Source organism: Leopardus geoffroyi, chromosome A1 (genome assembly GCF_018350155.1).
Source record: "Leopardus geoffroyi isolate Oge1 chromosome A1, O.geoffroyi_Oge1_pat1.0, whole genome shotgun sequence".
Taxonomy (NCBI): domain Eukaryota; kingdom Metazoa; phylum Chordata; class Mammalia; order Carnivora; family Felidae; genus Leopardus; species Leopardus geoffroyi.
This window is the reverse complement of record NC_059326.1, coordinates 66,090,416-66,117,757: the sequence shown is the minus strand read 5'-3', so window position 1 is coordinate 66,117,757 and position 27,342 is coordinate 66,090,416. Positions and strand designations below refer to the sequence as shown.

At 37.2% G+C, this 27,342-nt stretch overlaps 1 protein-coding gene across 2 annotated transcripts in view; it reads right to left on the bottom strand.

Annotated features, from left to right (window-relative positions):
- GPC6 (glypican 6) overlaps positions 1 to 27,342 on the bottom strand; it is a 1,119,539-nt gene that overhangs the window by 345,852 nt on the left and 746,345 nt on the right. For both annotated transcript variants that reach the window (XM_045480598.1, XM_045480590.1), the window contains exon 4: positions 8,745 to 8,910. In XM_045480598.1, the coding sequence (XP_045336554.1) occupies positions 8,745 to 8,910 (166 nt within the window). The remainder of the gene's footprint in view (positions 1 to 8,744; positions 8,911 to 27,342) is intronic.

The window sequence follows — 27,342 nt, the reverse complement described above, 5'->3', positions numbered from 1 at the left end:
AAAAAAAAAATAAAAATAAGGAACTAATCTAACAATAATCAAGAACACTGAATTTGGAAAACCATGGAGACGCATGCATAAGTGATAATATCAAGAACTCCCAACAGCCTTCACCAGTTGATGGTTGTGGATTTTGAGAATACTCTTCCTATTGAAGTCAATGAATTATCTTCTGGAACTATGGTCCTGCTACCCTGGGAGAAAAGACTTCAAGCTGGCATGTAACTACCAGAGAGATAGATGTAGGGCTGAGATAGGGCAGGGTCACTTACTGATTGAGTCAATCTGAAAACCACATCAGCTCTGGCAATCACTGCTACATCCCTAAGTCTCTCACATCTACTAACTTATTCATGCCATCCAATAGTATTCTCAGGCCTCTCATTACATTACTCTAATTGCTCTATTTCCTAAGTATTGAGATTTTAGTAGTGAATACTGACTGACTTTGTTGGCATTTAATTATCAGTGTTATCTTTCTAGAAGATCCTGCACCTTAAAGAATAAAAATGTGATGCAGATAGATACATCCCTTCTTGGTGTAATGTCATATATTCAATGACTTATTTTCATTTCTTTTTGTAATTTTCACTTCTTCTGAGGTTATAATAAAGAACATTCTTAGCGTAGCAAATTATTTAAATCCATGCAGAGAAAAAAATCGAGGACATATCTTTTTTTATGTGGGATTTATATATAAGCTGTTATTTGAAGGACAAGGAATATTTCATGCTCTATTTTAATTTAAATTCTCTCCTGGCCACCTTACCAAGTATCTGTAGGCATGATATTTTTAAATGAATTATAAGCTCAAAGTTTTCATATATCATGAAGGTTCTCAAAGTTTAAATTACTCCCAAGGACATTTATATCCATTTCCCTTTTAGAGTGACCAATGAAAACATGCCTTTACCCATCAGAATAATTCATGGGGCCATCTCTTCTAACCTGGCTTCCACCCCTGGCTCCTTGGAGGGTTGTTCATAATAAACAAACCACAAAGACAACATGATGAAGATAATAAGATTCTAAAAGTCTCTATAATTGTTAAGGAAACAAGCCTGAGGAAAATTAAAGCTAGTTTCAAAAATGACTCAAACATAAAGACATGATCAGCAGTTCTGCTCTCGAGATAATCGTGAGTTAAAGGAGCTTTTACTGCAATTGGAAGATATAGATAGATATATAGATAGATGGTAAGTAGATATGTAATTATTCACATATACATATGTGTAAATGTGACATTTAGGGGAAAAGAAATCTAAGTACCCTCATTAACACTACTATTATTAAGACATTTTAACATAGCATTGCAATATCACACAAGCATTTATTATTTGGGTTAAAACAAAGATTTTCACTTCAGCTAGTAATCAGGATTTTAACAGTGATCTAAATGTCTCAGAAGGTAAACCACTCCTTTATTCTATTAAATCAGTCACCTCATGAAGGACTTTTTGGTTACGGTAGCTCTGGGATGTGTTATAAGTTTGTTATTTGTGAATAGCCACGTAGTTTAATGCTTTAACAACCCACATATTTAGCTCCATTTATATTTCTTATGTTCTAGTTTCTTCAATTTCTTCTAGTTCAATTTCTAGTTCTAGTTTCTTCTTCTAGTTCAATTTCTTCTACCTCATGCTCCTCTTATTTCCTGGAATTGAAATTGCTAAGAAAGTCATCAGGCTAATGTTTAGAGTGTTGAATTTTACCTGGGATCCTGGGCCTTTTGGATCTATTTAATTCCATCCTGAGGAATCATCAAATGTTTTCTCTTGGGAGGCCGAAAGCCAGACATCCTGTGTTTTAGCTTAAAGCTGAGACATAACAGTGAAAACTAGCAAAATTTATTAAAATCAGATGTCAATCATTACAAACAAAGTCCTTTGGATATAATTATCAAATTAAACCACTTACGCATAGAAAACACTGAAATTGAAGTGTAAATTAGAAGCAAAATCCCCAATACAAAGGCAATTCTCATCATCTGTGGTATGGTCTGCTTTCTCCTGGTAAACTAAATCCTTCTGTTGCTGGTTCTCATAGGAATTGGAGAGCTTAATAAGGTATAAGAGATATTTCAGTGAACTTCCTGTTATAAATGGAGTATCTTACATCCTAGAGAATATTAGACTTGCAAAAATAGTTATGCCTTGTTATAGGCCATTGGTTGGTGTCATATTATATAGCACCATGGATTCCAACATGAAAATCTAGTTCAGAATATTCATATATTTGCAGTCATCAGTAATTATGAATTGTATAGAAGTCGAGTATGTGGGAAGTGGGATAGATATACGTACAAGAGGAAACTGTACATATACGTACAGAGGCACTGGAGGCAAAGGAAATACACATGCACCTTGAATGACTACTTGTCTACTGCACCAAATAATTTTAGAACTGATGTGCTTTGCCTGCTTTGATCCGTGAGAAAATTTGCCTGATGCAGAACGGAAATTGCAGTCCCATGAATCCTTTGAGTTGTTGCCTCAAGATGAACATTAGTGAGTGTTCAGAGGTTAAGAAACGCCTGCCGCAGTGTTTGTCGAATAGCCTCATACAAGATAGCACCATCAAGGCATTAACCCTATTGCACCACATAAAAACACTTTCACATATGCAGAGTTCAGAAGTAAACCATTTTCTAAACATAGGAAATTGATAACAAATGCAGCTCGTGAAAGGCTGCTGGGTACCAGCCAAGTGTTTTCTTTCTTGCTTTCTTCTTCTCTCTTTTTTTTTTTCTCACTGAGGAATTAGTACTGCTTGTGGATTCTGCCAGCATCACAGAGAGAATACAACATATGATAAATGTCCATGAGAAATGAGAAATATTGAATCAATGACTATAAAAGGAAGGCAGGAGCTGGGTGGGGTTAGATTTCAACTGAGAAAATCAAGTGGTTTTTTTTTTAATATCCCTCTTGCTGCTTTTAGGAATGCACATGAGCAAAAGCAAGTTCTGTAGGTAATGGTGAGATCAGATTCTAAAATAATTGCTTTGGCTTTTGTTCCTCAATTTAAGAGTTGTGTTTCTAGACTGTATTTGCAACCAAGCTCTTGTCTTATACAAAGTGGAGACCAAGATACCTTGAAGCTTGCTGCTAAATATAATTCTTAAATTTTTTCTTTTTCTTTGGTTGAAAGGAAATGATTTTCTATGTTTAGGGTCTAGGGGTTTTTAAAACATGGCATTTCAGGATCTATCAGCTAGAGTCCTATCATATTTACTATGGAATTCTTTGTGACTAAAAATTTGTCAGATTTATATTATAGAATTTCACGTCGAAGAAAGTCTTTGAAAGAGGAGCATCTTATACAAATGCTTGAAACGGTGCCCTGTGTTTATTTTATATCCTGCTGAAATGCAACATCACACAGTGCTGTGTATTGTATAAAAAGAGAATCCAAGTTTATTTACTAGAAACAATAAATGTTGTTCTAGCAACATTTCCCCCAAAGTTGTGAATCTACAAAATACCTTGCAGATAAACAACTCTTTCGGGTCCTAAGAAAGTAATTTGTACACCAAAGTAGCCATTTATTACATGACACTAGTCATTTGACCGACCTAACACAGCTTCCTTGCGGCTGGCTCTAATTTACAACTTGATAGCAGCTGTCACAATGAAGGAACCAGGTTCATTATCTGATTTGTTTCTGCCATCCCTGCACTCACGAGTCCATTAACATCAGGGATATGTGTTTTTTAAATTACTGAATTAGTCATACTTCCATTAAAAGAGTAGACTTACAAAGTAAAATAGAACAGCTTCTTACTGCATTCCCTTCCATTTCTCTGTCTAGTTGTTTCCATTTATTCCATCCGAGAACATACAGTGAGCCATATTCTCAGCAGGCAGGGTCTCATCTGCTCTAGCCTCATGCATAAACCAGAACAAGGTCCATACCAGCTACTTAGTAAACATCTGTTGTATTAATGAATCTCAGAAGATGAGTGGATAATACCCACTGCAGGGTCTCTAGGCCAGGCACAGGTGTAGTGCCCACCTTGCACTCCATGTTTGATGCTCTCATGCCAGTTTGCTGTCTTTAGGATGCCTTACACTTAATAACTGGCTAGTTGGAAAGGAAAAAGAAAGCCCAGAAAGTTTGATATCACTGGATTGTCTGGACTATAAGTGCTCAAGACCTAAACTAAAAATCAAGCTCTTTTGCTGGCTTTTCCCTTCCTCCCTCCCTCCCTTTCTTCCTACTGTCCATCCATCCTTCCTTCCTCTCGCTCTCTCTTCCTTCCTTCCTCCCTCCCTTCCTTCCTTCTTTCCTTCCTTTCTCTCTCTCTATTCCTTCCTTCCTTCCTCCCTTCCTTCGTTCCTTCCTTCCTTTTCTCCTCTTCCGTCTTCTCCTTTTTACATTGGAGAGTATCTATATATCAGGGACGCAACCTTCTCTTTACAAAAATTAACACAAATTCTCTGAATCTTCTCAGTTCAAGTCAGTGACAGTGGTAGTGATGAGACTTGATCACCAATCGTTTAGAAAATAAATCAAATAAGTATTTATCAATCACTGACTGATCATACCAGACTATTGAAACTGTCATAGGCTACTTGTAAATATTTGGGGCCCATACAGTATTCCACCAATTCTGTATGTTACAGCTATTCAACATCAATTACGTCTGACAACACTAATTCAATACCGTCTTGTTTACTACTTTATTCTGTATTTACCAAGGTACAGCTTCCCCAACACCCTAGACTAGATTAAGTCCCCTGCTGAGTAGAAACTTCTCATCCTGTGCTTCCAGTTTCCTAACACTTTATCATAGTTGATTATAATTAATGTTAACTACATTAAGTTCCCCTAGCATAAAAAAAAGCATGTGTCTAGCTTATTCAATATGTCAGGCATTGAATTAATAGGTTAAGATCATTAAAGTCTTACTAACTGGGATAGTCTAAATTATTAGGGTGCATTGTTGGGACACAAACATCTTCAGTTCTCACTTTTATGGAACTATAGTGATAAGTTTCTCTTATACTTGCAGTAATAAACATCCTCTACTATTTCAGTGATAAAAAATATTACAAAACAAACAGCATTTTTGCCTTTGATCTTATCAGCACTTTTGTCCCCACACCCTTGTTTTCTTTCTCCATTTTTTACAGTCTATTAAGTCTTCGAAGGTACCAGATGTTTGGAGGAGGCTGTCCCACATATCCTAGATTTGAAATTAGATGCAAGATTTATTGCAGCTACAAAAATATAATTTCAGCCTTAACTTTTGTGCTCATAAGCTAGGTGTAATCTGCAACACGGCCCCTTGTCAAATAGAATAGCTCTTATCCATGGAGGGTTGGTATCAATGCCAAAGACTCAAAATAACCGCAGGGTATTACTGAAAACGAATTCTGCCCACAAACTGTTTCCTTTTAGGAAATTTTAATTTACATAATAAACATTTTCCGAGAAAAGGCCTTTGCACACAGGCAACACTCAAAGGCTAGGCTGGAATAAGCTGAGCATGAATTAAAAAAAATTTTTTTTAACGTTTATTTATTTTTGAGACAGAGAGAGACAGAGCATGAACAGGGGAGGGGCAGAGAGAGAGGGAGACACAGAATCTGAAACAGGCTCCAGGCTCTGAGCTGTCAGCACAGAGCCCGACACGGGGCTCGAACTCACGGACTGTGAGATCATGACCTGAGCCGAAGTCAGACGCTTAACAGATGGAGCCACCCAGGCGCCTCAAGCTGAGCATGAATTTAGAGCAACACCTGGGGTAAGTGCCTAAGCTGTGCCTGTCAATGCCTCAAATGACGTCTCTTTCTTCCTGCATGGTTCCTAGGAGTGAGAGCAGAGCGGACTGCAAACCACTCTTATGTTTCCCCAGGTCCTGCTTACATCAGGAAAACAACAGAAATGCATCCTGAGTAGACTCTTGATTTTTTTTTTTTAGGATTGCAAAAAAATGAAAATTAAAAAACTATGGAACTTCAGAAGTGAACGGAATACCATTGGGTTTTTTAGCTGAACACTTAGAACATTTTATTTTGTCAGTGAAATACCTTTTTACTGACAAATCCACACAACAACTGAATTCAAAATAAATACGATTCACTTATTTTTTGAGAGAAAGAGAGAGAGCACAAGCAGGTGAGGGGGAGAGATAGAATCTTAAGCAAGCTCCACACTCAGTGCAGAGGCTGATGACGGGCTCCAACGCACAACCCTGGGATCATGACTTGGGCCGAAATCAAGAGTTGGATGCTCAACCGACCGAGCCACCCAGGCGCCCCATAACTCACTTTCAATTAATTTGTGACATAGCAAAGATCATGAGAATGTATCACCGGTTCAATTCTTGTCTTTATTGACCATTGATTGCATCCATTGTTAGCATTTTAGATGAGGACATAAAAAAAAAAAAAACCCACATAAAAATGTACAGACTGGGGCATGAATGCAGCAGATAGATATGTCATGTGACTGACAGCAACAGGAGTAGAGGAACTGATGGAAAGATGTTAGAAGCCCAAGGGTGATAGGCTACAGATGCCAACCAGAGAAAGGGCTTTCTATGTAATTACTGTTGGATTATTGATTTGCTCACTGGCCTTCCCTGCTGCATTCATGAAGCCTATGACACTGTCATCTCGGATGCATATGTGGATGCACAGGTGGCACATTTGCCTGATTTACGTGACAAGTTTGTGAACTTCACATCGGGGCAAGTATTAGCAAGAACACATTTTGCTCCAAAATCTATGTTGGTGGTCAATTCTCGGTGCCATAGCAGAGCCAGAGGAAAGAAAAAAGAAGAATTTTCTCACAGATATCCAAGACTAATAAAAAATGAGATATGGAAACAAAGGGTATGAAATATATTAATGTAGGACTAACCACCAGGCTCTCTTTTAGTTATAGTACATCCAACACATGGTGGGTTCAAATCTGGGTTTTTTAATCAAACGCTTTTCCAGACATTCAATTTCACATCTAATTGGCATCCAGGAAAGCCAACTGATTGAAGGTATGATGTTAAAATAGCCAACCAGCACTGAGGAGAAAAAGCCAATAAGGAAGTCACTGTTGCTCTTCTAAATTAAAAGCCTTATAGTCTCATTCTTAATCACGTCCTGCTCTAAGTAACAAAATCCACATGTCCACCTTCCTCAATAAGGTGCAGGCTGAGCAAAGACTATTTAACTGTGCTATAAATTAGAGTAGTTTCAACCAAAAAGTATGAATAATCTATATGACTCAAAGTGATGGCAATGAGGTTTAATCTGGTTTTAAAATGTGGCAATATTTTTAGATTTCTTGATGAGAGTACTTTTTAATTAGCATTATTTGGAGAGTGTCTCTGCCAAAATTAATCTAAATTCATATTTTAGAAGATCGAGTTATTCTTATTACCTTTCTAAAAAATTCATACTCCCGTCCAAAATCTTAGCAAAGAATCATATCATTTCTGAGTTAGAAGGGTACTTTAATGATTAAACTTTTCAAACACTTCCTCATTTTTCAAATAAAGTAACCCAAGATCATGCAGACAGATTCCGTACTCCCACTAAAGGAAGAGAGAACAGTATTTCAATTTATTCTCCCTGAAATGATTTCTGGGATTTTGTTGGATGAGTTCCATTGGAATCTACCCACTCTAAAATTTACTCTTTTTTGCTTAAAACTTCCAAACCATTTTCCCTGGCCTTCCTAAGCATAACAGCATGTTAGCCGGTGGGTTTCACTGCCAAAGGGCAATGCTTGCAACCGAATCCCGTCTTTTGCACGATGAGCTTAGGTTTCGCCACATTCCAACCCATCTTAGATCTTTTTCCTACCCTACCCCAAACTTAGATGTCAGAAGACTTCATGCGTGCCTTCTGGTTTAGAGGTATGCATAAATGATGAAGGCCCCCAGAAGCTAAGGAATTGCCCTGTGATGTGCACCACTCTGCCCGTCACCACGCAATTGCAGGAAATGCAATCGAAAGTACTTTTATTTGAAGGGCTTTTGTCAGAGGGGGAGAAAACACATTCACTCTTTCAAGGCCTGTGTGTTTTCCTGGGAGAAGCCTGCCTGTAAAATTTGTCCTTTTATCCTTGGGTAGCAATTTGGGAAATATCTTTTGGCAGTGCACTTCACCCTGAGCAATTCCTGCAACCCAAGACCAGAGCCACGACTCACAGACTTTCCCTGCGTCTCCCCCACTTTCCATCGTACCTTCTAAAGACAGGAAGGCTGTCTCACCTTGAGGGCTTGAAGCCCTCTTCTCCACAGCACGAGGAAGAAGATTTGCATATTTCGGCAAAAATACCGCGCTATTTTCATCATGGATGTCCAAGGAAGGAGTGTTTTACTAGTATCTGTGACTATGTTGAGGGACTAGAAATAAGAACTAGTCCTGAGGATTTTCTTCTTAAGGAGATTTTTTCCCCCCTTTCCACAGGAACTCCCAGAAACTCGACAAGAGTACTTTTTATCCTTGTCAGAGAGATCAGCTAATTCAACAACGCTCGCTTGTACAATCTTTACCAGGACTGTCCCTTACAAACATACCAGGGTACCCTGTTTTTCAGGATTTAAAAAAGAAGGAGAAAAATGTCACCTTTATAATTTGCTAGCAGCTGCTTTCTGTTTTTGTTTTTGCACTTAATCCTCTTTTGCATTTAAATCATCACAACGGCAGACCTGCCCATGGGGCCCCACAACCTCTGGCTGGTGATCTATGTCTCTGTAATCTAGGGCATGGATCCGTCTAAACGCTCCTTACCTATAAACAGATTCCATTCAGTGTCCAGATCAGCCTGATTGGCCAGGCAGCCCTTCATGACGTTCAGGCAATAGTTGTTGCAGGGCCTCACGGTGACAAGTCCCCGGCAGTATGGGCAGTACAGCATCTTCATGAGAGCTCGGATGCAGCCCGGGGTGGGGCTGACCTGCAGATTTATTGACAAGAAAAAAGAAAATCAGACATAAGAAGGATGAGAGGGAGGAAATTAAAAGAGGTAACTCATTTTCTCCTTGAAAAAAAAACAAAAACAAAAACAAAACGGAGAAATAGCTCTCAAAACCTCCAGCAAGTGGAGCAAAGCAACTATTAGAATCTTAACCCTTTGTCATACGTGAGCTCGAAGCCAGTCCACTCCTGTCAAATACTTGGTCGATAGCATAATAATCGATTTTCATCAAATGTCCCCATCAACATTTTGGTATCTATGTCATCGTAATTCAGCCCTAGAACCTGGACACCATTTCATGGCAATAGAACGTGACATGAGATAATGCACGTGAAAGCAATTTGCCAAGTTAAAGGCTCCATAAAAATGTAGGTATGATTAAAGTTTAATGTGACACCTTTAGAAAATTTTCCAACTGGTTATTTGACCCTATTTCTAAAGGAGGTTGGCAGATACACTTCCTTTGTACCTAACTTTTTAAAAAGGATCGATATCAACCTGTCTGGCATTTCTAAGATCCAGGCCTGCTTAGAAGCAATGGAACTGCCAAGGCAATGTCTTCAGGCATTTGAAGCTTTGCAGTTCTGGGAACTTTGTGGAAAATGGACCCCGGTGTTGAATGTAAGGAGAAATCCTTGCAGTAATTCAACTAATGATGGAGTGGCATTTGCCTAGAATAAGAAAAGCTGAGGTTCTTCTGAGTCCATAGGTTCTAAATCACTAAAATCTCTTTGGGACTCATTGAAAATTCTAATTTGACTTCAAGAGGAAAGACTATTTAAAACAGTATGAACCAACAACAGGAAAAAAAATACAGAAAACTCTTTTTTTATGACTCGACACAAAATTATTATCATATTTATTTGGCTGATTCCACCTAATTTTGGTGTTTTCGTCAAATAGCCATATGGTGCTGTTCTTGTGTTCCAGACATGAGAACAAGTCTAACTTGTATCATTTGGATCTCGTGGAGACTTAACAGTCTGATGGCACAGAGCTGGGCCCACAGGTGACATTACGTGTCAAGGACATTTAGATATTGACAAAGCGTAACATCAATGTAAAGGTGTACCAATAAAGGGTAGTTCCGCATAAATAGGTACTTTCCACTACTCTGCCTAATCTCCGTCATTTCATCGTTTGCCTAGAAACCGCATTTGAATTTTGTTTTGTTTTGATTTCTTTATTTTTTACTGCAGTATTATCTGACACACAATGTCACATTAGTTTCAGGTGTCCAACGCTGTGATTCAACCTCTCTACATGTTATGTTGTGCTCAGCATTGGTGTAGTTTCCATCTGTCACCACACAACAGTATTATAGTACCACTGACTATATTACCTGAGCTGTACGTCATCCCTGTGACTTACTGCTTCCCCAACTAGAAGCCTGTGCCTCCCTCTCCCCTTCAGGGATACTGCCCATTCTCCCCCCTCTTCCTTCTGGCAACCAGAATTACAGGTCTGATTCAGCCTTTTGTTGGTTTGTTTTTTCATTTGTTTTGTTTTTTTAGATTCCACATATGAGTGACATCATAGGGTATTTGTCTTCCTACGCGTTTGCGGTTTTTTACGCAAGGCTTCGTTTTGTTGGTAACATTTTCTTACTTTTACGACATATACTGACAAAATCCTTAATCCGTTGTTTCAGAAAATGAAGCTACTTATTATTTATTTATTTATTTACTTAGGCACTGAAGATTCTGGTTGTTCTTTTGAACATGTTTGTATTTTATTTCCAAAATGTTATACAAGTTTTCAAACATACAGAAAAGTTGAAAGACTGTTATAATGTATAATTACCCTCGCTCCTAGATCCCCATTTAACATTTTCCTATACTTACTTTTTCGAATATCCACCCATCCTTCTATCTATCCATTAATCATCTTACTTTTTATGCATTCAAAGTAATATCCTTTTGGTTTTTACTTTTCCTGGTAGTTTAATGTTGGCTTTAATAAAACAGAATTAACAAGATCAGCAATAGAAAGTTAGTGTATTAAGTACTTCAAATCAAATAAGTGAAGTAAAATATAACTGGCCTTACTTTATAAAGGTATTTAGAGAATGGTTTAATATCCATGACTTCTAAAATTTATTTTCCAACAGCAAAAGAGAACAAAGATACCAAAATTGAGGAGTTTGGATATTTGAAAAAAAATTTTTTTAACATTTATTTATTATTGACAAACAGAGTGCAAGTCGGGGAGGGGCAGAGAGAGCAGCACACAGAATCCAAAGCAGGCTCCAGGCTCTGAGCTGTCAGCATAGACCCTGACCTGGGGCTTGAACCCATGAACTGTGAGATCATGACCTGAGCTGAAGTTGGACACTTAGCTGACTCAGCCACCCAGGTGCCCTGGGGAGCCTGGTGACTTTTAACTTGAGCGCACATTGGTGTCACAGTATCATCCTCTCCAGATAGGCTATTTTGTGAATATGGCAAATTTTATCCACAACGGAGCAATATTGTCTTAAAAATTTCTTTTATCCACATATATCCCAAGCCAGTCGCAGAAAATAGAGAAAATAATTCTGTATTTTCCATTCAGCATTTATGTGGAATTTCAAATTCTTATGCATTTTACTTATTTGATATGGTTGCAATCCTACAAACTTGTGCCCACAGAATTTTGTTTTCCATAGCCTTGTGACTTCTGTCGTGACCCTGATGCCTTTCTCCAGAGACCAACTCTGCTTTCACCTGAGCTGGCCATGCAATTTCGTCCTTGGACTGTGTTGGATTTTTGGTTTTCTTGCTATTGGTTTTATAGGATGCTTTGATTCTTCTCACTCAGTATTCCAGTACCAATGTGGAGCACGTGTCAATACCTGGGATGCAAATTTGAGATCTTTTAGGCTGTAGGGACTCTGTCACCCTCATAACCTGCACTGCTCTGCAAAACAAGAACATCGTTAACAGGCATTGTAATGATGATTTAGGCACTCAGGAAGAGCCTTGTGAATTGAACTCTCTATTGTGTTCCTCAATTTCTTGGCCACACTGAGATTCAAAGAAAAAAAGAAAGACAGTTTTATCCCTCTTAGCATTCAATTGTTACTTTTTAAGTTTGTTTTCAAAGGCTATTGATAGCATTAATTCCTAAGCTTTTTTTTTTTTTTTTAATTGTGTTGGAACCAGTACAATTTTCTCAGTCTGACATTTTAGAAGAGTTTCGTCTCCAACTCAGGGTAGCAACCAACAGAGAAAATTGAACAGCCTTAATAACCTACAAGAAAATGTTGTTCAAGTTAAATGTGGGTCTCACAGTACTTTTGGAAATGACATCCCTCCTGGTCAAATAAAGGGCATTTGAAGAAGAAGAAAATGGAGTGTGGAGCATCAAAGTTTAAGCTTTCGTGTTCACAGACCCATATTTTTTGAATTGACACAACTGCATGCTTGAATTAAAATAAAAAAAAATCATCACTTCAAACTGAAGACTTTTTTTTTATTAAAAAAATTTTTTTTTTAACGTTTACTTATTTCTGAGACAGGGAGAGACAGAGCATGAACTGGGGAGGGTCAGAGACAGGGAGACACAGAATATGAAACAGGCTCCAGGCTCTGAGCTGTCAGCACAGAGCCTGACACGGGGCTTGAACTCACGGACCGCGAGATCGTGACCTGATCTGAAGTTGGCTGCTTAACCGACTGAGCCACCAGGCACCCCCAAACTGAAGACTTTTAGAAGTAAGTCTCTGAAAAGAAGGTTGTTTTAAATGCCAATTGTGTGAGGGATATTTCTATTTTTAAATATTTACTGGTGTTTTATAATTGGGCTATAGCAAATTTTTAAAAATATTTTTATATTTAAATCAATATAGACTCACAAGATGATGCAAAAAGAGTGGAGTCTTGGGTACCCCTCACTCACCAATGTCACTTGATGGTGACATTTCAAATAACTGTGGTAGGATATCTAAACAAGGAAATTCATCGGTATGTTACCACAAACTGGTCTACAGCCCTTATTCAGTGTTCATGAGTTTTTCAACCTGCTTTCAAAATAAAGGAGTTCTAAAAACTCACATTTAAAATTTACAATGGAGTAATATCTCTAACATATAGTGTGGCAAATTTATAAAAATTGCAAACAATTAGACAAAAAATTTCCCACTAAAGAAAATGTGTTCATTTAGAAAAAATAAAGAATATAATCCATGTTGAGAAACAACATGTTGAATGTCTTTTTAGTTGATGTGGATATTTTACTATTTTTGAAAAATGTAGCTGTAACTCCTTAGATATTGAAACTAGACTGGGAAAGGGCACCTGGGTGGCTCCGTCAGTTAAGTGTCTGACTTCGATTTGGTAGGGAAAAATCTGTTGTATGATGGCCAACAGGACTGATAAGAGAATTTCAGTCCCAGCCTGAAGACTTCCCTTCCAGGTTCTTGTTCCCACCCTGCTTGCCTCAGGTGCCAAATAACTACTGTTGGGAAAATAAGTAAAGTTCTGCACCATAAGATGGCTGATGGGACTAAAACAAACTCTAGTTCCCAACTTAGAGGTTTCTCTTCTGGGTTCTTCCTGCCTTGTTTGCCACACACGCGAAAGTCATCACAAATGCGGAAGATGACGCTATAAATTACCCTTCCCACCTGCATTTGGCTCAGATCTCTGGGGAATGATCTCCTCTGAGCCCACTGGTGTAAAATAAACCTCCTTCCTTCCAAGATCTCCGAGTGCCGGTTGGTTCTTCTGCCGGGTGATCCAGACCAGTTTCCGTGATAGATTCAGGTCATGATCTCCTGGTTCATGGGTTCAAGTCCCACATCGTGCTCTGTGCTGACAGCTCAAAGCCTGGAGCTTGTTTCAGATTCTGTGTTTCTCCCCCATTCATGCTCCCTCTCTGTCTCTCAAAAATACATTAACATTAAAAAAAAAAGAAAGACTGGGAAATAAACTTAGGTAAATCAGTAAATTGGTAAGTGTATAAAAGTGGTATCCACTTGCTATGAATATTTATTTGTGCTGTCACCTAACTTTTACATGCTGTCCTTCACCACTAGAATGACTTTGTCAAGAATGCACAACAATGGGGGGGGGCGGTTGGAGAACAGTCAATGGTTCGTACTCCATTATCCTAAGATCGAAAAGATACACACAAGTTGGTGAGTCTACCAAGTAAGATTCCAATTATCATTTCCCTGCATCTTGGGTTTAGACCTTCTGTTAACTTCTTCTGAAGCTGTTTATATATAATGACATTAATAATCATTTTGTAGATGCTATTATAATTGACTAGTTTCAATAATCATATAATTTATAACTAAGCTTTCTTATAAAATAACATAAAAATAAATAACATAAAAATAATTGAGCTCTCAGGTTACAACCTTGTGGTTTTTTCTTGATGTTGTTTGTTTCTTTTTTAAAAGATTAAAGCAAGATACACTGAAACATGGCAAGAAATATAAAAAGAACCCTTAATAAAACTGTATTGAGAGAGACGACTAAGACTTATTTACCTGGTTCATAACGTGTATCAAGATGTCATTTACCTGGTTCATCACGTGTATCAAGATGTCATAGCAAGTAATTCTTACATTTTCTAAATGTGATTTGAGGCATAGCACACCCATAACCAAAAAACAGAAATTCATTTCATGTCCTTAATATATGTAAGATTTTTTGTTTCTGAACCAGCATTTATGCATTGATGCTCATGTTAGCTATTTTTAATAGCAGCCAATGTAAAATACATCTATTACTTAGAATATTTTTAGAAAACAAGACATGTCCAAGTTATAAATCTATATACACAATGAACATATACCTAGTAAGTGCTTGTTTCTATGGAAATCATACAGCCAAAATAATCAAATAAATCTATTTGTCTTCTTCTGCTCCCAAAAGACAAACAAGTTAATGTAAGTAAACTATTTAACCAGAACAAATTAAAACTGTGTTTTGAGCAAGACTCCATGCCATTCTCCATAGTTTCTAATCTAGGGTTGTAAGAAATGATGAGGTATTTCTACTCACCATTTTAACATATCATGAAATTCTGAAGGATCTTCTTGAGGTCCTCAAGAAAGATTAGATTCCATTCAAAGTAGTTACATATTAAGTAATTTTAATTTTTTTAAGCAGTCTATACCCTGTAAAGAGGCTCTGTAGTAAGTTCATGAGAACTCATATCTCTTTCTTCTTTGTTCAGTCATGCATGCAACTTTCATTCATCCAGTATTCATGGGGATGAATAAAAGAGATCTCAAACCAATGTCAGGATGCTCAGATTACATTCATTTCCAGATCACTTCAGGGAAAAACTTATGTGTCTTGGTGAAGTGCCACGGAAAGAGAACCCAGGAAAGGGCATTTAGTGTAGAAGGGGGAAGCAGGGTCCCCAGGGAAGGCTTCTGAAGGAAGTCATGAAACAGATGTCTGTAAGAGAAGCACAGGAGGTAGACAACATCACAGAAATGGTAGAGTTGGGGCTGCTGAGAATCAGTCCTTCCACTGAAGCAACCAGTAAGCTAGCAAAAAATGATAGAATCAGCTTTCTCAGAATTTGAAGATTTAGTTGCAAACAAAACAAAACAAACAAACAAACAAACAAACAAACAAACAAACAAACCTACAGCAGCCAGGAGAGTGTTTAATAAAGACAGAGACTGCTAAATTTCAGTAAAAAGGCGTGGCTAAACCTCAAGCCTTAAGATATTTATAAAGGTTATAATCATATGAAGTATCTTCTCTGACTATAAATAGCATGAAGCTGGAAATTGGTATCAGAAGGAAAACCAGAAAATTCACAAACATGTGGAAATTAAACCACACACTCTTATATAACCAATAGGTTAAAGAAGAAACCAGTAGGGAAATTAGAAAACACTTAGGTGAACAAAAATGAAAACACTTATGAAAACAAAAATAAAAACTTATTGCCATAAATGCCTACATTTAAAAGAGAATATCTCAAATCAATAACTCATGTTGTACATAAAGGATTTACAAAAGAAGAGCAAACTAAAAGCAAAGTTAGCAAAAGAAAGGAAATGATGAAGATTGGATGGAGAAGAAACTTGAGTTTCAGTTTGTTCTTTTTCCAGTTCCTTAAGGTATAAAGTCAAGTTATTGATTTGAGATCTTTCCTCTCCTAGAAGGTGGGAGAGAAGTGTGGGATCAGCTCTCCCTCTGAGCCTCTAAAAAGAATCAATTCTGCCAATACCTTGGTCTCAGACTTCTGGCCTACTGAACTGTGAGGGAATACATTTCTGTGGTTTTAAATCACTGGTGGTAAGTTATGGTGGCCAAGAAAACTAATGAACACACCAACAAATTAGATAACCTGGATGAAAGAGGCAAATTACTAGAAATATGACCTACCAAGGCTAAATCATGAAAAATTAGGAAATATGAAAAGATCTATAATAAGTAAAGAGGTTGGACTGGTATCAAAAGCCTGCCAACAATGAAAAACTCTGGACCAGATGGCTTCACTGGTGAATTCTATCAAACACATAAAGAAGAATTAGCAAAATCCTTCCTAAACTATTCCAAAATACAGAAGACAAGGAACATTTCCTAATTCATTCTTAGAGACCAGCATTACTTGGTAGCAAAGCCAGACAAAGACATAGGAGGAAAAGAAAACTGTAGACAGATATGCCTTTATAATAGTAGATGCACAACAAAATACTAGCAAACTGAACCCAACAGTACATTAAAAAAAATTATACACCACGACCAAGTGGAATTTATCCCAGGGATGCAAGGGAGGTTCAAGATAAGAAAAATAAATCAATATAATAAATCATATTCATAGAATAAAGGGAGAAAAACCCACATGGTAATCTCAGTTGATGCAGAAAAAGCTTCCGACAAAAGCTACCACTCATTCATAATAAGTACCTATGGAAAATCCGGAATAGAAGGGGACTTCCTAAACATAATAGAGACCATTTATGAAAAACCGACAACTGACATCATTCTCAATGGTGAAAGAGTTCCCCTAAGATCAGAAACAAGACAAGAAGGCCTGCTTTCACCACTGTTTTCCAAGATAGTACTGAAAACTCTAGCTAGAGTCATTAAGCAAGATAAAGAAATACAAGTTGTCAATTTGAAAAGGAAGAACTAAAACTATCTCTATTTGCAGATGACATGATCCTACATCTAGGAAATCCCAAGCATTCACAAATAATACCTTATTGGAGTTAATAAATGAATTCAGCAAAGTTGCAAGGTATAAGATCAACACACAAACATCCATTTAGTTTTTAACACTAGCAATAAACAATCTGAGAAAGGAAGATAAGAAAACAATTTCAGGGGTGCTTCGGTGGCTAGGTCGGTTAAGTGTCTGACTCTTGATTTTGGCTCAGGTCATGATCTCATGGTTCGCGAGATTGAGCCCTGAGCTGGGCTCTGTGTTGTCAGCATGGAGCCTGCTAGGGATTCTTGCTCTCCCTCACTCTATGCCCCTCCCCTGCTCGCTCACGTGCTCTCTCTCTCTCTCTCAAAATAAACAAATAAAAATATTTAAAGAAAAAGAACAATTTCATTTACAATAGTATAGTATCTTACAATAGTATCTAAAAGGAAAAAATACTTAGGAGTAAATTTAACCAAAAATATGATAGAATTTTACATTGAAAACTAGTAAGCATTGTTGAAAGAAATTAAAGAAGACCTGAATCAATGGAAAGATATCCTGAATTCTTGTGCTGGAAGACTTAATATTGTTAACATAGTAGTACTACTCAAAGTAATTTACAGATTCATTGCAAACCTTACTAAAATTCTAATAGTTTTTCCTTGTGGAAATGGAAAAGCCAGTCCTCAAATTCATATGGAATTGCAAGGACCCAAAGAGCTAAAACAATTTTGAAAAAAAGAAACAAATTTGGAGCAATTGCATTTTCTGATTTCAAAAAGTACAACTTGCTACAAAGCTAAAGTCATCAAAACACTGTGTATTATCCAGCAATCTCACTTCTAGGTATTTATTCCCCCCCTCCCCCAAATTGGAAATAGGTTCTGGAAGAGATATTTGCATTCCCATGTTCATTGCAGCATTATTCACAATAATCAGGTGGTAGAAGCTTCCTAAATGTTCATTGACTGATGAGCAGCTAAGCAAAATGAGGTTTGTTCATATGATGGAGTATTATTCATTCTTAAAAAAGGAGGAAATCCTGCCATATGCAACAACCTGGATAAACCTTGAGTACATTATACTAAGTGAAATAAGCCAGTTACTGAAGGACAAATACTACAAAATTCTACTTACATGAAGTATCTAAAAGTAGTCAAACTCATAGCAGCAGAAAGCAAAATGGTGATTGCTAGGGCTGTGAAGGAGAGGGAAATGGGGAGTTGCTAATCAAAGGACATAGAGTTTCAGTCATGCAAGATGATAGAGTTTCAGAGATCTTTTGTACAACTATATGCACATAGTTAACAATATGTATTGAACACTTAAAATTTTGTTAAGAGGGTAGATCTCATGTATTTTCTCACAATCATCATCATCATCATCATCATCATCATCATCATCATCAAAACTGTGGTACTGGCATGAGGATAGACATTTAAATAAATAAAACAGAGTTGAAAGACCAGAAATAAACATACATGTTTATGGTCAGTTGGTTTTTACAAGGATGTGAATATCATTTAATGGATTAAGAATAATGTCTTTAACAGATTGTATTGGAGCAACTGGATGTCCTCATGAAGAAAAATGAAGTTGGACCTGACCTCAGAACATGCACCAAAATTTCTCAAAATGGCTGAATAACCTAAATATGATCAAAACCTATACAGCTCTTAGAAAAACCTACATAGGGTAAATCTTAATGACCTTTGACTTCGCAATGTATTTTTAGATATGATTCCAAAAGAAAGAAAAATAAATTGGGCTTCATTAAAATTAACAGGTTTGTGTATCAAAGGACATTGTCATGAAAGTGAAGACACAACCTAACAACTAGACGGAAATGTTTGCAAATTATATGTCCAATAAGGGTCTTGTATTCAGAATATATACCAAACTCCTAAAACTCAGCAACAAAAAGACAAACAACCCAATAAAAAAAAAGCAAAGGATTTAAATAGACATTTCTCCAAAAAAGATATAAAATGTCCAAGTAGCTCATGAAAAGATGCTCAACATCATTAGTTGCTACAGAAAGAACATCAAATTGAGATATTACTCACACCCCTAGGATGGCTCTAATAAAAGAGACAGACAATAACACGCACTGACATGGATGTGGAGAAATTGGAACCCTTATACATATCGCTGATGGGAATGTACCATGGCAGCCACTTTGGAAACATAAAACTACCATATGACCCAGCAATTCTAGTCCTAGTTATGTACTCAAAAGAAGTGAAAATATATGCCATACAAAAATTTGTACATTAATGTTTATAGAAGTATCTTAGCCAAAACCTGGAAACATTTAGTTTAATCATTTGTCAATTTATTTCCATCAACTGATGAATGGATAAACTAGATGTGGTATTTCCATTCAGTAAAATATTATTCAGCAATTAAAAGGAATGAAATTCCAAGATGCTGCATCATTGATGAACTTTGAAATAACATTATGCTACACCGATGAACTTTGAAACTACATTAAGTCAGTCACAGAAGAACATGTGATTTCATTTATACACAAAATGTTCAGAACAGACACATCGATAGTTACAGAATGCAGTTAGTGGTCGTCAGGGGCCAGGGTGAAGGATGGAAGAAACAGAGTTTGGGGGTGGAGAGTGACTGCTAACAGGTACAAGCCTTTTTGTGTGATGGAAATGTTCTACAATTAAATTTCAGAGACATAAACAGTTGCCCAATACTGTACTGATATACGAAATACCACTGACATTTACACTTCAAATACCATTTACATTTACCAGTAAACTTTATGGTATATAAATTGTATCTCAATAAAGCTGCATGAAAGACAGACAGAAGTGCCTTTAACTAATAAATTCCTACTACCATATTTGTAAGTTTTACAGAGGAATTACTGAGCAAAGATACAATTCTTTATCAGCTAACTAGAGCTTTATTTAGCCATGGGGTTTTATAAAAATTCTTTAAATAGTGTTAACCTTGAATTACATTAATGTACAAATTTTTGTATGGCATATATTTTCACTTCTTTTGAGTACATAACTAGGACTAGAATTGCTGGGTCATTGCTTAGTTTGATGTGCATGACCTGAATGAAATTTTCACACTTTCTTTCAAGAAGTCATCTATTGTTTCAACTGTTGCTTAACGGTGGCTTGGAAATGAGTTACTGAGTATACTAACAGAAAACCTTTAGGCCATCCAATTCAGTTTGAATGTTGATTAAAATGTGTATGCTCTAAAACCATCTTCTCTCCATTTTGTACCATTGAGAGAGAACAAGGATAAGACAGAAAACAATCATGAATTGCAAATCAGAGCCTGAAGGAGACATATTCCCTATGTGGATGACAAATGTTTGTAGCACCATCATGATGAAAATTCAGCCTATTTTTAAAAAAAAATTTTTTTTTTCAACGTTTATTTATTTTTGGGACAGAGAGAGACAGAGCATGAATGGGGGAGGTGCAGAGAGAGAGGGAGACACAGAATCGGAAACAGGCTCCAGGCTCCGAGCCATCAGCCCAGAGCTCAACGCGGGGCTCGAACTCACGGACCGTGAGATCGTGACCTGGCTGAAGTCGGACGCTTAACCGACTGCGCCACCCAGGCGCCCCTCAGCCTATTTTTAAAAATGTAATTTACTTATTATCTAGAAACCCCCTAGAAAAGCATGAGGCTTATGAAGCATTTGCAAACCATAAACTGATTGAACTTGTTGGGTCTGGGAGAAAACGAACAGACCTAATTTGCATACCTGATAGCTGTAACTGCAGAATTTCCAAAGCCAAGTCTAAGTATCATTGAGGCTGTACAACACTTAAAAACAAAATGAGGACGTAGGAAGTGAAGTGAGTTAAGGTCTACGTCAGTTCTTGCCAGCTCTGTTAGTGCTTGTCAGATTATGTCACAAATTCAATGTTACCTAGATCCAGTTTCTGTACTTAATTTTATTCCTTAAAACATAAGTAAAACTGCCACAGAAGTTAGTAAGTAAATATTATTATTCATTTTGGAAGAGTTCCAAATAGCACTTAAATAAATTACACACACACACACACACACACACACACACACACACACACACACACAGAATGGATATTTCTCATCGTTGGAACAAAACAGCTCTTTCCGCTAGTTAAATACGTATTTCAGAGGGCTTTCTAATGTGTTTACCCAATAGAACAGAACATCATTTTAATTTTACCTTGCTCCATCATCATGAGGTCTTGGTGACATTGTCTTTTATATGTGCAGTCTGCTTGACATTCTAAACTTTACCCAAATGTAAATTTTCAAATGTGAATACAGAATGTAAAATAAGATCCCCAAGTATCTCATCAGGGAATAGTCGTCTTCCTCAGTCAGATATTATAGTTTAAATATTACTTCATTTAGAAGAAACATTTTAGCGATGACTTTCAATATGAGTCATTGATGTGAGAATCCACATTCGTAAAAGCTATGAATCCTAGCCTCTGTGCAGTAGAACTAGCATATTTATAATGTTTCTGCTTTGGAATACATACTGTCTGCCTTGAAAGTAAGGGGATGTGGTGTTTTCAAGAAAGTAAAACCAAATCACTCTCACTCATTCTCTAATGAACATGTATAACTTTAAACGCCTAGTGTAAGGAGCTGGCATATGGTAGGAGGTGAATAATATTAAAATATGTCTGATAGATACAGGAAAATAGACAAATACCATAATGTGTTTTGGTAATTTTTGATGCACAACACATGGATATGAATTTTGTGTTAATCTTCATCTCTCTCCCTCTCCAGTTCTCCACAAATAGGAATATGCCTTCCTGCCAGTAGCACTGATGTGTGTGGATAATATAGTTATTAGCACACATAGAGATTCACATTAGTCATTTTATTTCCTTTTTTATTTATCACTTTTCTTTATTTTTTAAAATATAATTTATTGTCAAGTTAGCTAACATACAGTATACACAATGTGCTCTTGGCTTCAGAAGTAGATTCCCATGGATCATTGCTGACACACAACACCCAGTGCTCATTCCAACAAGTGCCCTCCTCAATGCCCATCACCGGTTTCCCCCTTCTTCCAGTCCTCCCTCAACCCTCAGTTTGTTCTTTGTATTTAATAGTCTCTATGGTTTGCCTCCCTCTCTGTTTGAAACTATTTTTTTCCCTTCCCTTCCCCCATGGTCTTCTGTTAAGTTTCTCAAATTCCACATATGAGTGAAAACATATGATATCTGTCTTCCTCCAACTGACTTATTTCATTTAGCATAATACCCTCCAGTTCGATCCATGTTGTTGCAAATGGCAGGATTTCATTCTTTCCCGTTACTAAGTAGGATTCCATTGTACATATAAACCACATCTTCTTTATCCATTCATCAGTTGATGGACATTTGGGCTCTTTCCATAATTTGGCTATTGTTGATAGTGCTGCTATAAACATTGGGGTACATGTGACCCCATGAATCAACTCTCCTGTATCCTCTGGATAAATTCCTAGTAGTGCTATTGCTGAGTCACTGGATAATTCTATTTCTAACTTTTTCAGGAACCATCACACTGTTTTCCAGAGCAGCTACACCAGTTTGCATTCCCACCAACAATGCAAGAGGGTTCCCATTTCTCCACATCCTTGCCAACATCTGTTGTTTTCTGAGTTGTTAATTTTAGCCACTATGACCGGTGTGAAGTGGTATCTCAGTGTGGTTTTGATTTGTATTTCCCTAGCGATGAGTGATGTTGAGCATCTTTTCATGTGTCTGTTGGCCATCTGGATGTCTTCTTTGGAAAATTGTCTATTCATGTCTTCTGCCCATTTCTTCACTGGATTATCTGTTTTTTTTGAGTGGTGAGTTTGGTAAGTTCTTTACGGATTTTGGATACTAACCCTTTATCCGATTTGTCATTTGCAAGTATCTTCTCCCATGTCATCAGTTGCCTTTTAGTTTTGTTGATTGTTTCCTTTCTGTGCAGAAGTTTTATCTTGATAAGGTTTAAACAGTTCATTTTTGCTTTTATTTTCTTGCCTTTGGAGACATGTCGAGTAAGAAGTTGCTGCAGCTGAGGTCAAAGTCATGCTATTTCTTGATGAACCCTACATTAGAATCCCCATGGCTCAAAGCACCAGTATATTTCCATGGAAATTCCCATTCTTTACTTTATCTTGCAAAGTGCCAGCCTGAACCTTTTCAGAAAAAGTCTTAAGGAGGCAATTATACCTCACCTCCAGGTGAGAAATACCTGGAGTCCAAATGACTGGCCAAGAAACAGAGCTAGTGAAGAACCTGATTTCACTTAAGTTTAGGGGCAATTATACAACTCCTACTTGGCCATGCTCTAATCAGCTGGCTGACAATAGAGCCATGGACTATCATCAGCAAAGAAGAGAGTATTCAATTTGGAAATTTCTGTGGGCATGGGAGGCAACTGTTTGGGAAGAGATCCTCCAAGAGAAGCCATTGGTGACTCTACTTTTCAAAATAACAACAACAACAACAACAACAACAACAACAACAATAATACTAAGATGATGGAGGAGGAGGAGAAGGGGGAGGAGGAGGAGAGGAGGAGTCGGCCAAAAAAAATAAGATAGTAATGTACCAAGAAAATGTTTCTCTCCCCTCTTCTTTCAATATTAATGGAATGGAAAGCTATGAATGAGTTCATTCTTAAGTTTATCCAATAAATATTTAATAAGTATCACCATGTACTGAAACTGCTCGAGGTGCTATAATGATAATGAATGGTGGGTTTCAAAGTTACCAGGAAGCAAGAGCCACAGCTGAGGGAGAGCAGGTGAGAAATACCTAGAATTCAAATGACTGGCCAAGAAATACAGAGCTAGTGAAGAACCTGATTTTACCTAAGAAAGACAAGTGGGAAGCTAGCGATAAGAAATTCTCAGGAGAACAGGAGGACAAAACAGGAGAGGCATAAAATCAGGAGCATGAGGCCTTCAGTGATCTTGCACTATTCACTGATTTAGTGTTTTTTGCTATTTTTATCGAAAGCAGACATCTTCCAAGGACAACTTGATAAGAGTCTACACAGGATTACAGGGCATTGTGTCTTTTGGTACTTCAGATTCCCAAGTATCCTGGGGATGGGTGAAGGAGAGGAAAATATACCAACAAGAGCAAAATTCCATGAGATGAATTATGGGAGAATTTGTAGAAGAGTGCTATAAAAAAGTGCTCCTAGTTTTCTTGTGTCAAGGAAGTTTAAAAGATAGTTCTCCCAAATAATCCAGGGCCACCTGAATAATTCTTCAGTCTCAAAAGAAGTTTACTGTGAAGGATGAAACTAATGCATAAGTTACGGCATATTTGATATAGCGATAAGCAATATTATGTAGCCATTAAAAAGTATGAGACCATGCCATTTCTGACAACACAGATGGACTTAGAGGGTATTGTGCCGAGTGAAGTAAGTCAGAGAAAGACAAATATTACATGATTTCAGTCATATGTGGAATCTAAAAAACAAAACAGATGAATAAACAAAGGAACAAAAAGCAGAATCCGATTTGTAAATACAGAAAACAAACTGATGGTTGCCAGAGGGAGAAGGAGGGGGAGGGGGCAAAATGGGTGATGGGGAGGGGTAGATACAGGCTTCCAGTTATTAAATTAGTAAGTCAGGGGAATAAAAGGCACAGCATAGGGAACACAGCTACTGGCATTGTAATAGTGTCGTGTGGTGACAAATGGTAGCAACACTTGCGGTGAGCGTAGCATAACAGAGAAGTTGAATCGCCATGTATGTAGCATTGGGTGTCACCTGTACTCAGATAAAATTTTTTAAAAAAGGAAATAAGCAGTATTACTTTACAGTGATTAATTAATAAGAATGATGAAATGTAAAAAAAACTGAGTATGTTTCCCCAGTCATCTCATCTAGCGTTCCTACATTTTTTTTCCCTAAAGAAGCCCTCCCAATTCCAAGGCCCTAATGCGTCTCTCCCTTCTAACAGGTATTAATTAGTAAAAAGGAAGGTATTCTGAAGAAGTGAAGCAGTGCTTCATTGAACATCATGCTGATTCATCAACAAATAATTTTATGTGATTGATTACTAAATCGGCGATTTTATGAACATTTGGGAAACTATATGTGGGTGGTTAGGATCTGAAGCTTTCATTTCTTTCTATTATAGCCACTGAGCCCTTGTTAGGGATATATGCTTTATAATACCATTTTCTTTAAAAATTTTTTAAAAATGTTTATTTATTTTTGAGAGAGAAATCATGAGCAGGGGAGGGGCAGAGAGAGAGGGAGACAGAATCTGAAGCAAGCGCCAGGCTCTGAGCCGTCGGCACAAAGCCTGATGTGGGGCTCGAACTCACAGACTATGAGATCATGACCTCAGCTGAAGTTGGATGCCCCACCGACTGAGCCACCCAGGCGCCCCTCATAATACCATTTTCTTATGAAAACTCCTAATAGATTCATGTTATTTCAATTCACAGTGCAAATTCCAGGAATGTCATCCACCATTAATTCCTACATTTAAAAAGAATTATATAAAACCACTGATTACATTTTAGGTCAAAGCTGAAATTAACATATTAAGTACAATTTTACTGAGCTCTAAAGGATATATCTCACATTAGCCTAAACCATGTAGATAACTAAAAAATATAATTTATGAATGTTCCCAAGGAGTTTGGTTTGCTTTAATGTTATTACATAGTTTTCATATTATTACAAATACATAAAAATTTCACAACAGAATCAATTAGCTCATTCCATATTGCGGTGGAAGGTGTTAATACTTAAAGGATTAGTCCCAAAACTACATATGTAGAGTCTATGGGTAATTAAACGTTGGCATATAGAGTATACCTTTTAGGACCGCATATTAAACTTTTGCAACTTGAAAGAATCAATTCAGCTTCTGGAGACACCCTATATTGTTACTAGAGAAAACCTTAGTATAAGTAAAAACTGGATTTTATAACTTTTTTTTTGTCGGCATTTTCATTACCCTTGCCCTTCTAATGCCAATCTCCATCTAAAGAGGAGGAATATTAAATGCACTTATCGCACTTAGGAAGAAAAATTAAATTAATCTTTCAAGTCCTTCTTGAAGAAAGTTTTAAGATTTCCAAGTTTTCAGTGGCATTCACTTTTTAAACTTTTTTTCTCCCAGATTTCATCAGAAGAGTCATGCTAGCATAATGTGTTTGACTAACTGAAAACACATTTTCTCTTTTAATATACATAGATTATTTTACCTTCAATTTTGGCTTGTTTTTGCAGGCTATGAAGTTATTTTAAATGACTTAAATGCTGCCTGTTTACTGTGCGACAGTGAAAGTGAATTTAGAGAACTACAATCTATAATGCTTTATTTCTTCTAAAATTTCTATCAAAATATGTAACAACTCCAGTAGCAATGCCAATCGAACTCATGCTTTTGGTCATGTGTAGGTGTGTTACAGGTGCTGAACTTTGGCTGTCAATCCCATGTAGACTTAGACTAGAAAAATGGTCTCTTCTCCATCAGCTGAACACGCAAGACTTTGAGGACAGTCTTCCTACATCTCACGTTCATTCTCTGCCCACCAACGGCCGACTTCAGGCCTCCATTCACTTTCCACATACAGAGATATGGTTTCTGGTCTCCGATCCTCTAGGCCTCAAATAAGGCACATGAGTCCTTCTTTTTTTTTTTTTTTTTTTTTTTTAAGTTTATTTATTTATTTTGGGAAAGAGTGGCTCATTCCCGTGAACAGTGAGATCATGACCTGAACCAAAATCAAGAGTCAAACACTTAACTGACTGAGCCACGCAGGCGCCCCCTACATGAGGCCTTTCTGAGGGATACCTGAGCAGAGATAAGCTTTATGTGAAAACATTTCCACATCTTGAGCCTTTAGACAAATTCCTTCCTAAACCAGACCTGCCAAAACCGAGCCTAATGGCAAGAGCATCTCTCTCACCATCTACTTCCTATGAATCACAAAGACATTTTTCTCACCCATCCCTAAGTGTAACATGATGCATGGCACAAGAATATAAGTACTGGCGGGCCAGAAATTGGGGTGGGATACTAGGAACAATTGAAAATATTATCCATGTAGAGAAGCAAATTATTCTAATGCCCAGGTACTTTACAATGATCCTTTACAAAGCAGATCATTTTTATTATTTTGCTTCCAACAAAATTGAAAGAGGACTTAGTCAAACTGTCAGCTGCTAGATTATTAAAAATAGGTTTTGAAGATAGCTACTACGTTATTTTTGGCCTATAGCTTGGAAGAAGTTCAAAGAATTGAGTGGCTTTCCACTAACAACATTCCTTTTATTCCTAGC